This window comes from Canis lupus, chromosome 5 (assembly GCF_048164855.1).
Source record: "Canis lupus baileyi chromosome 5, mCanLup2.hap1, whole genome shotgun sequence".
In the NCBI taxonomy this organism is placed as follows: Eukaryota; Metazoa; Chordata; class Mammalia; order Carnivora; family Canidae; genus Canis; species Canis lupus.
In genome coordinates, this window is record NC_132842.1 from 84,194,525 (window position 1) to 84,211,894 (window position 17,370).

The window sequence follows — 17,370 nt, forward strand, 5'->3', positions numbered from 1 at the left end:
GACCAGAAGGCAGGCAGACAGGCTGAAGAAGCTTCAGGCAAAATGGCAGAAGACAGCCCTGGAGTCAAAGCAACCAGCACGGAAGAGGTGACACTCACTGACGACAGCCCTCTGGACAGGTTCCCTCATCTGCTCTCAGAGAATGCACAGAAGGAAGGTAGAGGCCTAGCCAGTCTTGCCCAGATAGGAGGCTCAAATTTCACTCTTCTGTAGGTCTACAAATCCAATTTGATAACAGAGCTAACAATCAGTTAGTGGAGCTATACAACCTACCACTTTCGTGTGAATGATACAATATAAGTACCTACTGAAGTCCATCATGTGTCAGGTACTGCAGACATAAAGACAGGCAAGAAACGATGGCACTCAAAATCAATGAAAAGGGCAGATGTGAAAACAAATACAAAATAATGAAATCAAATATAATAACATACTCACATTCAAGTTCCACTGGAATCAGAGAGGAGGGAACAAATATACTCAGTAGAAAGAAAAGGCCCAAGGAACAGTGGGAGGGAACACTTGGCTAAGTCACAAAGGATGGTGGATGGGTGTGTGGATATTTCTGGTTTAGTTTTATAATCTATGTCCACCCTGGATTCTTGACTGGAGAAGGCAGTGACACCACATAATCCTCTAAATCTAAATGCAAATCTGTTTCTTTTATGATGAGCTCCCTACCTTAAATGCTCTCAAAGGATGCCTGGATACAGGTGGTTCTCCCCACAGCCCCCACCACCCTCTGTGACCCTGGTCCTCACCAATCCGAGTCTTGTCAACAGCAGATGGGAAAAGCCTCACTTCCTCCGGAAGTCCTCGGAGCACATGTTCAGGTACCTCAGCCAGGCTCTCAGCAGCTGCAACAGGCTCAGTGTCCTGCAAGTCAAGAAACAGAAGGATCAGAGCAGAGGGAAGCAAACCCAGTCAGTTTTTTTCTTTTCTGGTCCAATAAGCAAATATGCAAAAATGTAACTGAAATCTGAAGCTGGCAAGCCAGAGCAAGGGGACCATGCTGCGGAGCATTTCAGGAGCTGCTCTCTCTGATGGCTGTTCGTGAGTCTCTAAAGGAAACTACTGCAACCTTCAAGCATGTCTGTGTTAATCTATTTTGTTCCAGCCACCTGTAGTCATTTTCAAAATATGTAAATATCTGGCACCATAATGTTTTTACTCCCACAGAATCTGGAAGTAAACACCTTACTTTTAAATCAAAGGCTACCATCAGCATTTTAGAACATTTAAAAAATAAAAATCAACACTCTCTACTTTAAGGAATACTTTCGGCACACACTATAAAGGACCTGCCAGCCAGCCAGACCCCACTTCATCTATGCTTTCATCCCTCCAGCAACAATACCCCCTTGAATATTCCAACAGGAACACTACAACTTTTTCTGGGCCCTCAATGGAAATGTGACCTTTCCAGGAAACAGTAATTTCCCACTTATATCAAGTCACTAAATTAACAAAGTCACCAGAATATCACAGTCTTAAGAGATAGAGAATATTATACAATTACCAACCAAAATTCACTTTAATCTTAAGAAATAAGATTACTATTAAGTATGAATATAAGGGAACAGAAAGGGGAAATCTGAGCCAACTGGTAAAACAAAACTGTTATTTTAAAAACAACATTCAAACAAATAACATTCAATGCATAACATTCAATCAAGGAAAACCAAATGTCTTTTAACTGCTACCCCATGGGCCCCAAAGAACCAGTGCATATCACACCACCAGTAAGAATGATGGGTTCTATAGTCTAGGTTTGTTTTTGTTTGTTTGTTTTTTTTTCACTCCAAGGGAAACATTTCTCAAGGACTTTCAAAGAAGCCAAAGTGGGCAAAAAGCAAGCTCCAACCTAAAGAACTTAATTTTTCCACAATGAAGCTCTTACAGCTTTTAAGAATGTTTTGTGCAAAGATGAGAATATCATCCAAATTTGTGTGCTCCCAACATGTCGTTTTGTTTTTTTGTTTTTTTTAAGTATCAATAGGCTGCTTCAAGAGAAATAAATCCCACAGCAATGAGCAATTCATTATGAAGGTGTACTCTGGTCTGCTCTGAGTTGGAATGCACACAAGTGGGCATCTACAACCTGAGAGTCATTTCTCCAACAAGGCAAAGCTGACAGTGTGGACACTTCAGAAGCACAAATGCTTTGATCCTGCTGGATCTGGATCTACAGCTTGGTCCTGACAATATCACCAAACACAAGTTAAATGCCTTGCAAAACATGGGAATATCAAAACTGCTCCAGAAAATGGGCCTTATGGTATTTTTTTTAAAGATTTTATTTATTTATTCATGAGAGACAGAGAGAGAGAGAGAGGCAGAGACACAGGCAGAGGGAGAAGCAGGCTCCATGCAGGGAGTCCGACGTGGGACTTGATCCCCGGTCTTCAGGATCACACCCTAGGCGAAAGGCGGCGCTAAACCGCTGAGCCACCCGGGCTGCCCCTTATGGTATTTTTAATTAGCTAAAATGTGAATAAATTTAGGACACAAACTTCTCACTTTTAAATGTAGTACCACCATTTTTAAATGTTTAATTGATTAACAGTTATTTTGGAAGCATAATTTTTTTTTCCAATGGAGGAAAAGGTGTGAAATTGGTCGTCAGTATCCTAGGCTACATAATAATTATTTTTAATACTGATAAATTAAGCAAAATTAAGAAGAGTCTCAGCCAAAGCTCCAAGTCCTATCAGCACATGCCTATTTAGCAGAGTGAGAGTTTTCCTCTTCTTCTCAGGTGGGACCCTGACCTAAAATTTAAAAGGATTTGACACAATTTAACCTCCCCAAGAACTTGGAAAAGACAGTGTGCCAGCTACTCTAACTGATACTTCCAGGCACTATGACAGTAATACTAACAAGCTAATATTTCCTGAGAAACTCCTGGGGACCTCAGTGCAAAGTGCTGCACTAACAGTCTTCTATGCATGACGGCATTTACTCCAAACAGCTCAAGGGACAAGGACCGACACTGCTTCTTCCATCCCCGCCTCCACTTTCTCCCCCAACTCTCATCCCCAAAATACACAGAGTGGAAGAAACTGAGGCTTAGGAAAGTCGTCTAAGTTGCCTAAGGCCAGGATTTGAACCTCTGTCTGATCCTGAGCCCAAGTTCATAACCACTGTGCTATTTCCAGTTAAGATTCTCCTGGATACGGTTGGAGGACCTAATGTAAAACATGGCTAACTCTAGTTGATAGCACTGTATTACAGAACTGAAATTTGCAAATGTTCAAATTCTCACCAAAAAAATGTTCAATGTTCTCACCAAAAAAAAAAAAAAAAAGGAAAAAGGTAAATATGAGAGAGATGGATGTGTTAATTAACTAGATGGTTAACAGATCTCAAAATACCACAATGTATACTTTAAATATCTTACAATTTGTCAATTATACCTCAATAAAGTAGGAAAAAAAAAGAAAAGAAGATTCTGCTGGAATATAATTTGAGAACCTGTGCCCTAAAACTTTCAAACTTCCATGGAAGGGTCAGCAGGAAATGGCTCCTAAGGCAGGAATGGTCATTCCCATAGGAAATTTCTAACTTAGTGTAATACAAAGATCATGTATGTTAACATTTTGCTACACATGTAAATATAAAACACTTCAATAGAGCTCCCACAGGAAAAAAGATAAGACAAATTCCTATGCATTTATTTACCTGCCTTTCAGTGAGTCCATGTTTTTAAATTTGGGCTCATTTAACTAGGGGAGGAAACCCTTTTTTGTTTATTTTAGTATCCTTCACACAACAAGACTCAACTAAATTCAAGGACCCCAAACACAGCAAGCCAACCCTGGCCAACTCTAGGAACTTCCTCTCCCCTTCCCAGCTGCAAGGCTCTGGCTGGAAATTGCCTCTCCCTTTCCTTATTTTTCCTTCATAGCCCTTGCCACAATTTTAAGTAATTATTTGTATAATTATGGGTTTAATGTAGCTCCCCTGATAAACGATAATGAAGACAGATGGTGTCTATCTTACTCAGTGTTGCATTCCCAATGCTTAGCAGTAGACGTGACATGTTTGTTGTCACTTGAATACTTGAATGAGTAAATAATTCTTAAAAACAGAACTGAACCTTTTTTGGGGGGAAAAAGAGGGCTAGAAATAAATAAAATAACAGAGTCACCAATCAGAAAGCATTTTCTCTGTGTGCCTGAACTTCTTGAATTTGAGGTAGGTATATTTCTGAGTCAAGAGAAGAATTCTTTTTTAGAAAATGTGATATATGTTCTCAATTCTAAGTAGCCAATTTACAAGTAAACCTTTGGAACAAAAGAATATTTAAAAATAATTTCTCTCCCCTACATACTTATAAACTGGGATCTCATTTTTATATACATATGTGTGTGTGTGTGGTAAATATGGATTTCCCTCAAGACTCCATAAGAGCACATAGGCCACTTCTTGGGGCACTTCGCACTTTGTGAGCACTTACTTGGTCGGCCTGTTTAAGGGTCTCCCCACCAGAGGCACACACACCAGTGTGTGTGATATCCTTAAGGCATTAGATACAATATAATACTCTAAACAAGGTCATCCTGGTTCTTACACTAAAGATCACAATTTGATCCTCAGAGTATTTCCCAGATTAATTTTCTAAAAGAAGGTGCGGCATCTACTCAGTTCCTGAATCCCTTCTACTGAGCCAGGCAACATGTTAAGCATCTCATTTGCCTTAACAATGTGTCACTCTAGCGAGGAACAGGTAAAATCAAGCAAGGATATACACCGCCTAGTACTTACTGATGCTTGAGGAAAAAACCAGCACAAGAAAGGACACGGTGACAGAGATGGGTAGCGTGCTTTTTGGACAGAAGCACTTCAAGAAGACCTCCCCAGAAGTGGGAAGGGCACCGTGTGACCATACAGGGGGCAAACATGCCCAGAAAGGTAATCAGCAAGGATGCTGGTAATCCAGCAAGCTTGGTATGCTCAGAGAACAGACAGGCAAAAAGACCAATGTGTCAGGAGCAGAGAAGGTGAGGGAAAAGCAGCTAGAGCTGAAGCGGCAGAGGCAGGCAGGGGTGGTGCCTTAGGAGAAATGATCACCCACTGAACTGCAGAGACTATCAGGAGTAGAGGCCAAACTACAAGCTCCAGGAAGGAACCTTGGCTGCTCCTTTCTCTGGAGTGGCCTGCAGAACCCCCACCACCCTATCCTGGATGCCCCAGAATAAAGGCACGTTCCCGTTTCAAGGGTTTCTGACTTGAATCACATGATGAGCACAGAGGACGTTACAAGGACTTCTCTACTTTCCTATTATGTAACAGGAAACCTAAGAACTGGTTATTTCACTCCTTAGTGTAGTACAGCCTCCAAACATGTATCAGTGAGCTGAGCTGGAGCAGTACATGTTAAATTCAATGCATTAAACTTAAGCTAATTTAATAAGTTACTCAGTTATTAACTATCAATTGATCTCATTAAATCAAGGTCTCCAACTTCCTAACTCAAACTCAGAGAAAGTCAGCATCCTCTCCCCTCCTCAACTCATGGCCAGGAGCAGTTCTCCTTCATTCTTTCAGTCTACCATTTGATCACTAACACTTCCTGAGAACCTGTTCCAGGATGGCACTGCACTGCACGGTGAAGATATGATGGTTAATAGAGCTGATCCAGGCCCCCTCATCACAAAGCTCTTTTAGAGGAACTGTTCTTTCCTTTCCCTACTACCAAAAACCTTCCCTTTGGCCCATGATGACCTCCTCATGCTGGATGGCAGGGGAGCTTCGGGAGTAGGACCTTTACTGCTTCCTCTGCGCCAAGCTCTGGGCTGACCATTTTTCCTCTATTACTTCACAACAATCACAGCTAACGTTGATGGATACTCAGGACACAACTCAGACACTCTTCCCAGCTCTTTTTACACCTCATCTCATTTAATCTTTGCACCACCATTCTAGTGGCGGTGCTTTCACTTTCCAGATGAAACTGAAACTTGCCCACAGTCGCAGCTAGCGAGTGGCAGAGCTAGGATTCAAACTCAGACAGTCAGGCTTCAGGGTCTGGATTCTCAAATATGTTGCCACAGAGCTTTCCTGTCAAGTACCTATCCCAAGCCATGTGGTTTTAAAGCAGTAGAGCCAAGATAAAAAAATCCAGATGGACTCCAGAGTACATATTCCAACCACAAAGCCAGTGGGGTCTCTCACGATCATCCAGGGCCCACCTGTCGGGGGCCCACAGGTCAGGGCTACTTTTACAATCATACTAAGATGTTACTTGCCTTTTTCACTCTCAGGTGAGTAGAGGGGAGTTTTCCAGGGGTTATGGCAAGTGATGAGGTCATCAATTCCACTGGCTAATGGATGTGTGATGGCTGGGATAAGTAGCTTCTGATCTCAAGTTTTAAAATTTTCTAATTTGTATTTTAAAATTTTCTGATCTATGAATAAAGCTTGTAGTCTTACTCCTGAACTAGGTCTATTTCCTGGTTCTGATACTGTAATAAAGTAAGATGTTACCACTGGGTAACAAGGACTCTCTGTACTACTTTTGCAACTTCCTGTGACTCTATACTTCCAATTAAAATTTTTGTTTCAAGGAGGCCTGGCTGGCTCACTCAGTAGAGCATGAGACTCTTAATCTCCAGGTCTTTGAGTTCAAGCCCCAAATTAAGCTTAAAAAAAAAAAAAAGTGTTTCAATTTCTAACATGGTAAATACCCAGAGATCTAATCCACATAGGCAAAAAGCTTGAGGACTACTGCACTAAACAGACCACCTCTGCTCCTCCTGCACCTCCCACCTCAGGCCTGAGAAGCAGAGAACAAGAGAGATCTGAGAGACCAACTGGAGAGAGTATAGGAACCAAAGAGGAGAGTGAGGATGGAGGGCCTGGACTGCACATTTGAGTCCTACCTCCCTTACTTCTTAACTACAACTGGAGGGGCTGCTCCCTACAGGCATATGGGGTGGGGGGGTTCATGTTAAGGGTTTCACTGTGAATCACTAAAGGAGAATAAGCGAAATAGATGAGAACAAACTGGGATAAGCAGCTTCAAAGACAATAAAAGGCAACAACTTACTGTTCAGAGCTCCTGCACAGGTGGGAGAGAAAAGCAGAAGACAGATCCCACCCTCGACTCAAAGCACCACTAAGGTGGGGCAGGGACCCCCCCCCCCAACACACACACACACAAGGCAAGAGCCATAAGGGTACCACTTTGCATTCATGCCCTAGGCCTCCCGCCCTGCCCTAAGGAAGCCTGTCTCCACTGTCCTACCAAGCAGGATTTCCCTCAAGACTCCATAAGAGCACATAGGCCACTTCTTGGGGCACTTCGCACTTTGTGAGCACTTACTTGGTCGGCCTGTTTAAGGGTCTCCCCACCAGAGGCAAGTTTAGGCTGCAGACACAGGGGGCAGGTTCTATTTCACTCGTCACCGAACCCGGTGCCTGACAGGATGCCTCACTCGGAGCAGTGGTTGCTGCAAACAAACACACATGTATCCGGCAGTCAAGTGCCATGAAGTCTGGGTGCAGAGACAGTTATAAGAGGGTATAGACTCAACTGGCAATGGAGTCCAGCAGAGTGGATGAGATCAGAGAAAGAGGCACAAGCGAGGACAGAGCCCTCAGGATGCCACCAAGAGTGGAAGGAAGATAAGGCCAGAAGCAATGTCACAGAGGCAGAAGGGGTTCCAAGAACATGGTGTCAGAAAAGCTAGGGAAAAGGTTCAAGGGAGGGGTAGAGGTCAACAGTCAAACGCACCTGCTAAACCTGCAGTAGGTTGTCTCGGATCCCTTTCTTTAATTCCCGCCACCACCATCATCCTTCCAACCTGAAATACCACAGCTATCTCCTCTCATCCCACAAATGTCCAGTGAGTGCCCCATGGGCTAGCTCTGTGCTACCTGAGAGCGCAGCCCTGAAGACAAGGCAGGTTCTGCCCATCTGACAGGGTGTCCCCTTGGAATCCGATGAAATCAAGAGTGGGACAGATAAGGAGTAAGACAAGGTCCTAGTAAGGGGTAGCTGAGGGATGGGGAAACACTGGGAACCTTTCCCCTAAGATCAGGAACACAACAGGGATGTCCATTCTCACCAATGCTATTCAACATAGTACTCGAAGTGCTCGCCTCAGCCATCAGGCGACAAAAAGAAATAAAAGGCATTCCAATTGGCAAAGTCAAACTCTCCCTCTTGCAGATGACATGATACTGTACATAGAAAACCCAAAAGCCTCCACCCCAAGATTGCTAGAACTCATAAAGCAATTCGGCAGTGTGGCAGGATACAAAATCAATGCCCAGAAGTCAGTGGCATTTCTATACACTAACAATGAGACTGAAGAAAGAGAAATTAAGGAGTCAATCCCATTTACAATTGCACCCAAAAGCATAAGATACCTAGGGATAAACCTAACCAAAGAGGTAAAGGATCTATACCCTAAAAACCACAGAACACTTCTGAAAGAAATTGAGGAAGACACAAAGAGATGGAAAAATATTCCATGCTCATGGATTGGAAGAATTAATATTGTGAAAATGTCAATGCTACCCAGGGCAATTTACACATTTAATGCAATCCCTATCACAATACCATGGACTTTCTTCAGAGAGTTGGAACAAATTATCTTAAGATTTGTGTGGAATCAGAAAAGACCCCGAATAGCCAGGGGAATATTGAAAAGGAAAACCAGAGCTGGGGGCATCACAATGTCAGATTTCAGGTGTGCTACAAAGCTGTGGTCATGAAGACAGTGTGGTACTGGCACAAAAACAGACACATAGATCAATGGAACAGAATAGAGAATCCAGAAGTGGACCCTCAATCCTATAGTCAACTAATATTCGACTATCCAGTGGAAAAAAGTCTCTTCAGGGGATCCCTGGGTGGCGCAGCAGTTTGGCGCCTGCCTTTGGCCCAGGGCGTGATCCTGGAGACCCGGGATTGAATCCCACATCAGGTTCCCGGTGCATGGAGCCTGCTTCTTCCTCTGCCTATGTCTCTGCCTCTCTCTCTCTCTCTCTCTCTCTCTGTGACCATCATAAATTAAAAAAAAAAAAAAAAAAAGTCTCTTCAATAAATGGTGCTGGGAAAATTGGACATCCACATGCAGAAGAATGAAACTAGACCATTCTCTTACCCCAGACACAAAGATAAACTCAAAATGGATGAAAGATCTAAATGTGAGACAAGAATCCATCAAAATCCTAGAGGAGAACACAGGCAACACCCTTTTTGATTGAACTCAGCCACAGTAACTTCTTGCAAGATACATCCATGAAGGCAAGAGAAACAAAAGCAAAAATGAATTATTGGGACTTGATCAATATAAAAAGCTTCTGCACAGCAAAAGAAACAGTCAACAAAACTAAAAGACAACCTACAGAATGGGAGAAGAGATTTGCAAATGACCTATCAGATAAAGGGCTAGTATCCAAGATCTATAAAGAATTTATTCAACTCAACAGCAAAGAAACAAACAATCCAATCATGAAATGGGCAAAAGACATGAACAGATATTTCACAGAGGAAGACATAGACGTGGCCAACATGCACATGAGAAAATGCTCCACATCACTTGCCATCAGGAAAATACACATCAAAACCACAATGAGATCTCACCTCACCCCCTTGAGAATGGGGAAAATGAACGAGACTGGAAACAACAAATGTTGGAGAGGATGTGGAGAAAGGGGAACCCTTTTGCACTGTTGGTGGGAATGGGAACTGGTGCAGCCACTCTGGAAAACTGTGTGGAGGTTCCTCAAAGAGTTAAAAATAAAGCTATCTGGGGATCCCTGGGTGGCTCAGCGGTTCAGCACCTGCCTTTGGCCCGGGGCGTGATCCTGGAGTCCTGGGATCGAGTCCCACATCGGGCTCCCTGCATGGAGCCTGCTTCTCCCTCTGCCTGTGTCTCTGCCTCTCTCTCTCTCTCTCTCTCTCTCTCTCATGAATGAATAAATAAAATCTTTAAAAAATAAAATAAAAATAATAAAATAATTTAAAAAGGGGGGTAGCTGCGGGGACATCTTAGAGAAGATCACACACACAGACACTTGGACTTGAAAGATGGCAATGGCTATGTGCTAAGGACTGAGCATTTCGGGGGAATACCCCAAGGAAACAAAGGCTTGGCATGTTTAGGAACAAAATGACACACTGTGGCCGCGTCAGAGTGGGAGAAAGTCAAGGCGGCTGCCACCAGAACCTACAGAACCGTGAAGGCCTGGGGAGAGACTGGAGTGCATCTGGGGAGTGGTGGGACACTGCTAGAGGGTCTTGGGCAGGGGACTGACATGATGTGATGGGAAGGTTTTCTGGTTTCCAGCCTCTTCTATATTCAACTTCCCTAAACCCTCTGCCTTCTTGATCAATCATCCTATAAAGCAACTGCCTCAGAACTCTTTTTAAAAACATTCTAAATAAAACCCAGTAGTTACTCTACTGGTTTTAGAGTCTTTCAAGGTTCAAGAGAAGCAAAGTAAATTAGGTCCTGAGAGCTCTTCTAACTGGCCATACCCCTTCCCCTGGTCCAGAAGGAAGGTTATGCTGCCTCCTAGTGAGTCTGCCACCGTTGAGACTCGGCTGCCAAACCTCAAACCACTTTACTTTCACCAAGGTGGCAAACTTTGGAGCCACAGGTTTTCAGGTCACATGGAGTTTGTCTGGTCTATCCACAGCTTTAAAAAAAACTAGAATTCTACTGGAAGAAATCACAGAAAAATCCCAATTTTACTCTTAAAGTTCCTCCCTGATCCCTACAGGCCCTACGCTTTGGAGGTCCTCCTTCTCCTTAGGGTCTTTCAACAAGTCAGGCTTTTAGCTGACAGGGCTCCCAGACCACACTGATCCTTCTTGCCCTCAATTCTTCTGACCAGTCAATATCTTCTACATCCTTCCCAGGTCAAGTTCAAATCCCAGTTCATCCATGAAGACATTCCAAACGACTCCTGGTTAACTGCCCACCTTCCTGACTTCCTATATGGTCAGGATTATGTAGTATAAATACAGAACTCAAGGCCTGCAGAGAATGGTCCCATGGGGAAAGAGATGGTCAGCAAAGCAGATAATGAGGGGGTTTCCGTGATAATCCAAACAAGCAATGCCTTGGTCTAAACTAAAGCACTGACAGTGCTTAGAAAGTATGTTATAGAGCAGAATCCACACTTGGTTACCAGCTAAAAATAACGATGATAACGACAACACTTGCACAGTGTTTCTTATTTGCCAGGCACTGGCCTTTATGTTTATTAACTCATTTACTCTTGACCACAACCATATGTAGTGGCCACCACTACTATCTCTATTTAACAGGTAAAAGAGCAAATACTAAAGCGTCAAGTGACTTGCCCAAGGTCACACAGCTGGAGGGGCAAGCCAGGACTGAGGTGGAATGTGAGTCACCAGACAGCAAAGGGGAGGAAGAGCTAAACAATCCTACAACCTTTTTCTCTACCAAAGCATTAATAACAAAAACTATAAGCCTTCTTGCCACAGTTATACGAGGAAATGTTATCCACATTACTAATTCTTTTTCAAACTTCAGAAATAATATATTTTCATTCAGAAAGACAAGGCCCCAGATCTCATAAAAAATTGCTAATTTATCTCGTAGAATACATGATTCAGAATGAAACTTAAGTGCCACCATTATCAAACATGTTAATTTTCTAAACTATACATTCACTAATTGAGGTTTAAGTCCTAACACATAGGAATCACCTTACTTGGAAGTCTCTTTCTAAAAAGTCTGAAAAATCAAATTTGCATTTATAATTACTTATAAAAATGTAATTCTAGGGGTGCCTGGGTGATTCAGTCAGTTAAGAGTCTGCCTTTGGCTCAGGTCACGATCTCAGGGTCCTGGGATCGAGCTCCACATCAGGCTCCTTGCTTAGCAGGGAGTCTATTTCTCCCTCTCCCTCTGCCTGCCACTCCCCACTGGGATGTGGTGTTTATCAACCTGGCACTGGATGTAGGTATTTATCAACCTGAACCTGCTTGTGCTCCCTCCTTCTTCTCTGTAAAATAAACAAAATCCTTTAAAACTGTAATGCCATATTAATAATATGCTAAAACATGGTTTCGTATTTCAATTAAAAGTACTTTCAATTTTTATACCATATTTGGCAATATCTAGGATTAGGAAAAAAGTGGGGAAGATAACCTAAAATGAAAGAGAGTCATTCACGGTTTCGCCAAATCTGTCCCTCATAAAATGTCCTCTGTGAAAGGAATAAATTATTGATACCTACAACAACATGGATGAATTTCAAAAACACGATGCTGCTCAAAAAGGAGACAAACACAAAAGACAAGTGCTAATGATTCCACTCGTGTGAAATTCCAGAACAGGAAAACACAACCTACAGGGACAGAAAGTCAATCAGTGCTTGCCTGGGCAGGGGCTGAGGGGGCGGGGGGATACTAACTGCAGAACAGCTAGAAAGAACTTTCGGGGCAGTGGAAGGAGTATCCTACATCTTGAGAGCACTGGATGTAGGTATTTATCAACCTGAAGACTGATACACTTCAAATGAGTACATTTTAATGCACAAATATTATACCTCAAAGAAGTTTCTAAAGTAAAATAGGGGCACCTGGGTAGCTCATTTGGTTAGCCAACCATCCAACTCTTAGTTTCAACTCAAATCATGATCTTGCAGTCATGCGATCAAGCCCCACATCAGGCTCTATACTTAGTGTGGAGTTTGCTTCAGATTCTCTCTCCCTCTCTCTTCCGCTCACTCTCTCCTCTCTCAAATAAATAAATAAATAAATAATAAAATAATAATAAATAAATAAATATTTATTGTTAAATAAACAAATAAATAATAAAATAAATAAATAAAATCTTTAAAATAAAATAAGTAAATGACTTCTACACTCTCCTCTTTAAATCATGTCCAAATGAAACTTTAATGGTCCCAGAAAACAAAGGATAAAAACATTGATGCCGAGAAAAAATTTTTTTTTCTTTTGAGGCTTTTTTCTGACCCAACTCAAGCATTCCTCTGCTCAAAATCCTCCAAAGGCTTCCCATCTCCCCAAGTAAAGTCTACCCTGATCTTTACAATGACCACAGAGCTGAGCCCACACCTCTCTGACCACTCCTTCCTCCCTCATGTGCTCTGCTCCAGACACACGGTAGCCTTAGAACCAGCCTGCCCCATTCCCTACCTCCCCCCCCTCCCAAGACAGATACCACCGGAATGGGGAAGGTAACTCCACTACAGAGAGTCATGTAGCAGGACACTGGCATTGGCTGCTGTTTGTTACATGAGGCTGAACGTACCATCTGAGATAGGCAATATATACCAATGGTTTTATTTTTAAACATACAAAAATAAGCAAGTCTTACTGGTATTTCATTTAAATTTATAGCAGCAACTCTTTTTACATACTCCACACAGAAAACAACCATAAATGTATCTGTTTTAGTCAATTTAATTAAAGCACCTAGTTTCTTAAATATTCAATTTAATCAAAACACTGGAGAGCACCAGCAGTGGCTGTACATCGCTTTGCACTGAGCGTATGTCACAGCATATTCTCGCTAAGATACATATTATTCTGCCACAGACTAATGATAATCACCACAGTTAATTGTTGTCACCAGCAAAAGACATCTGAGAAGCAGAGTGCTAATACTTTAAATTCTATGAACAACTCTTCTTTGTTTAAACTTGCAAACAAGACTCTTAGCTACTATTCTGGGAGCAAACAATAGAGGGAGGGGATGAAACAAGCTACAGTTTATTGAAACAGCATTAAATTGTGTTTGTTTAAGGAATCAGTATGACTGCAATAACAATAAAGAGATGGGGACACAGAACAAGAAAACCTTCACACCATCTCTGAAAACAATAGTAGTCAATAGTTCTGAAATACATTAAAAAGTGCCCTCCTTCAAAAAGCGGCAGGCCCATTAAATTGTCCAACTGAAGAAACTATCCTCAAATATGGTGTTAATCTCAATAATGAACAAACATATTACTATCCTCTTGCCCAATAAAGATAAAGGTGATACTCTAAAAAAATAGAAAACAGATCATATCACTGTCTAGTGCCTTTCCACTACACTTAGAATAAAATAAAAACTTCTTTCTATGGCCATTAAGGCTTTATGAATCTGACCCCTGCCTCTCCCCAACTTCACCTTGTCCCAAAGCCCATGATGCTTGCCAAGCTCCAGCACCACCACCACCACCCCCACCTGTTTTGTGTCCTTGAACCAGCAAGCTCATTCCCACCTCCTGCCTTTGCACTCACTATTGGCTAACTCTATCAAGAATTTTCTTTCCCTGGATCTTTGTGTATCTGGTTCTTGGCGATCACTTGAGTGTCCGTTTTAGTTGTTAGACATCTCTTCAGAACAGCCTTCCCTGACCGTGGAACCCAAAGAACCTCCTCCTGCCTTCGTTCATCATCCTTTACTACACTACTGGGTTTCACGGTCTGCACGGCATTTTTCACTACCTGAAATTGTCTCATCTTCCACTTTTCAATGATCTCTCTCTGACTAGGTAAGCTGCAGAGCAGCGCCCGTGCCTGTCTAGCTCACTGCAGAATCCACAACATGCTGGGGTACAGTCTACGCAAGATGAATGAGTGAACGAATGTACATCCAAAACGTACCATCTGAGATAGGCAATATATACCAATGGTTTTATTTTTAAACATACAAAAATAAGCAAGTTTTACTGGTATTTCATTTAAATTTATAGCAGCAAGATACTGCAACTATGGGTGGCTTCTCCCAATTATCAGAGTTGGATCTGCAGCATCCAGTGATTAAAAGCTTCTTTTAGGGATCCCTGGGTGGCGCAGCAGTTTGGCGCCTGCCTTTGGCCCAGGGCGCGATCCTGGAGACCCAGGATCGAATCCCACGTCGGGCTCCCGGTGCGTGGAGCCTGCTTCTCCCTCTGCCTGTGTCTCTGCCTCTCCCTCTCTCTCTCTCTCTCTCTCTCTCTCTCTCTCTATGTGCAACTATCATAAATAAATAAAAATTTTAAAAAAAGCTTCTTTTATTATTTCACTACATAAAACTTTTTAAAAGTCTGGAAGGCTGAGTTGCTAAACTATTTTGCTACAGGCTACTGGCAATACTAAAGATCATTGATCAGGATATAGATATGCTGCAATCATAAGCTACTATGTTGATAGAATCAGGAACAACTTAAGTTACGCGAAGATCCTTAAAAAAAAAAAAAAACTAGGATTCAATAAATCAGAAATCAAAGCAGTTGTATTACCTCATTAGGGCTAAAATTTACACAATGTACCATGTCAATTATACCTCAATAAAGCTGGGGGGAAATCACTGAAGCTTTACCCAAAATATTACAGTTCTCCTCTCCTCCCAGGTACCTGACAGGATGGCACTGGCCCCCACCTCCATCCCATCCAGCCCCTAGTCAGATGTGGCCACATGACTAACTCTGGCTAATTAAATGTGAATAGAAGTGATGTATATTGAAACAAAGCCTCCATCATCTCTGGTTCTTGAGCAACCACAACAGCAGATCCACACAGGACGCGTAGCAAGAACAAGAAATGAAAGGACGCCACGTTAAGCCCCCGACACTTTGGAGCTGCTTGTTTGTTAGCACAGTATAACACAGCTTATCCTGACTGATACATCAGTATAGCACGGTGACCAAGGACCTGAGCTTTGGAATCTGACGAGTGACAGTGTGACAGTATCACTTACTGTTTGAGTGGCCACCGGCAAGCCATGGCCACCTCTCTGGGCCTTCATGCCTTCATCCATAAAACGGATATAATACCTACACTTGATAGAATGGTTGCAAAGACTAAATGAGTGAGAAAATAATGGGTGCCTGGCATGTTGCTTAAGCACTCAGTAGAGAGGAAGTGGTAGTAAACTCCAGGGTATCTATCTTAAACTACTATGAGCATATTCAAATTGTGGAACTTTCCTCACCATTGATATTCTATAAAGTAAAGCACTCTAAACTCTTTATTCAATGGGAAAGTCATTTGCAAAGTTGTAGATTCTCCTAAGTAAATCTAGGGCGGAAAAGGAGGAAAATACTAGAACATCTTCAAAGTTAAATATTGGGATATGAAGCAAGTAAAGTGTATGCATGATTTACAATGAAGAGAAAAGAAAATGAGAGAATGAAGTGGGGGAGCAGAGTGGCTCTCTACTTGCCTGCCAACCAGGCCAGGACTAGGCTGGAAGGAACAAAGGCTCAGAGGCAAAGCAAGCAGAATTCCAAGGCTTCCAAGCTGGGAAGGTAAGAAAAGGGATAAGTGTTGAGCAGAGAACGGGAAGGAAAAGAAGGACAAAGAACATGTGGATCCAGAGGCTCTGTGCAGCCCAGAGCTAGAGTGAGAGAGAAAGCCTGGGGAGCTACCACTCCAAGAGCACACACCACGGTAAGACTGAACAGTCCAGAACCCTGCTTCAATAGTCAGCTCCTAAAATACCGTGAGTCTTCCAAGTCCACTGTTTCCTCTAAAGAACCCATCTGCAAATAATATGGTCTGCTCACTCTGGGGATCCTTTGGTCCCTAAACCTCAAGCAGCAGACACATATGAATGAATGGTATTGTGCTGTCCAGACCATGCTGTAAGGGATAGATCTGACTGCTAAAATTCATCTAACCAAGGCTGCTCAGTCCCTAGAGAGAATTTATCTGACCCTACAATCCCCATTAAGATTTTAATTAAAAATCAATCTGGTTCAGGGGTGGTCTGGGTGGCTCAGTCAGATATGCGTCTGACTCTTGGGCTCAGCTCAGGTCATGATCTCAGAGTCATGAGTTCAAGCCCCACACTGGGTATAGCGATTGCTTAAATAAACTTAAAAAAAAAAAAATCAATCTCGTTCAAGTTAAAACTTTTTCAATATCTAAATTTTTGCGTAGTTACTTTCATGTTTCTCAAGCACTGATTGCTCATTTTCACTGGCTAAAAATGGGAAGAATGAATATAAGAAGGAAAAACATAAAATGTCCTGAAACAATTCTTAACTTTAAAGAATTACTGAGACAGTTGTTGAAAAACACTCATAGATTTTATGCCATGACATAATAATCAGGTCTAAACATCATGCAACTAAAATCCCTCAGATAAGGAAAATATAACTAAAGATGCTGAAAATTTTACTCATAAAAAGTGGACAATTTTTATAATCCAAATAAAAGTTTCATTACTACCAGACCACTTAAATTACATCCAAATCAGAAATGTGCTAACCATTAGAAACATAAGAGGACACTTTTCCACTGATATTTGGCATTTGGCATCAAAGGCAGTCCTTTGCAGATCTGATATTAAAACTTGTCAAAAACAAAATGAAATTGTAAAAGAGCCAAAAAAAGAAAAGGTTATTGCCACAACTCTTTTGAATGGCATATGGACT

General features: G+C 42.1%; 1 protein-coding gene across 11 annotated transcripts in view; it reads right to left on the reverse strand.

Moving 5' to 3' along the window:
• The window catches only part of PRDM2 (PR/SET domain 2), a 119,680-nt gene that overhangs the window by 85,476 nt on the left and 16,834 nt on the right, over positions 1-17,370 (reverse strand). For 10 of the 11 annotated variants that reach the window (XR_012031910.1, XR_012031911.1, XR_012031912.1 and 7 more), the window contains one exon: positions 762-876. Coding sequence is in view for 5 of the 11 variants with exons in the window: in XM_072828289.1 (XP_072684390.1) it covers positions 762-876 (115 nt within the window). In the remaining 6 variants the exon portion in view is untranslated. Of the gene's footprint in view, positions 1-761; positions 877-4,459; positions 4,476-17,370 lie in introns of those variants that run through there. The other variant, XM_072828284.1, reaches the window with a different exon arrangement.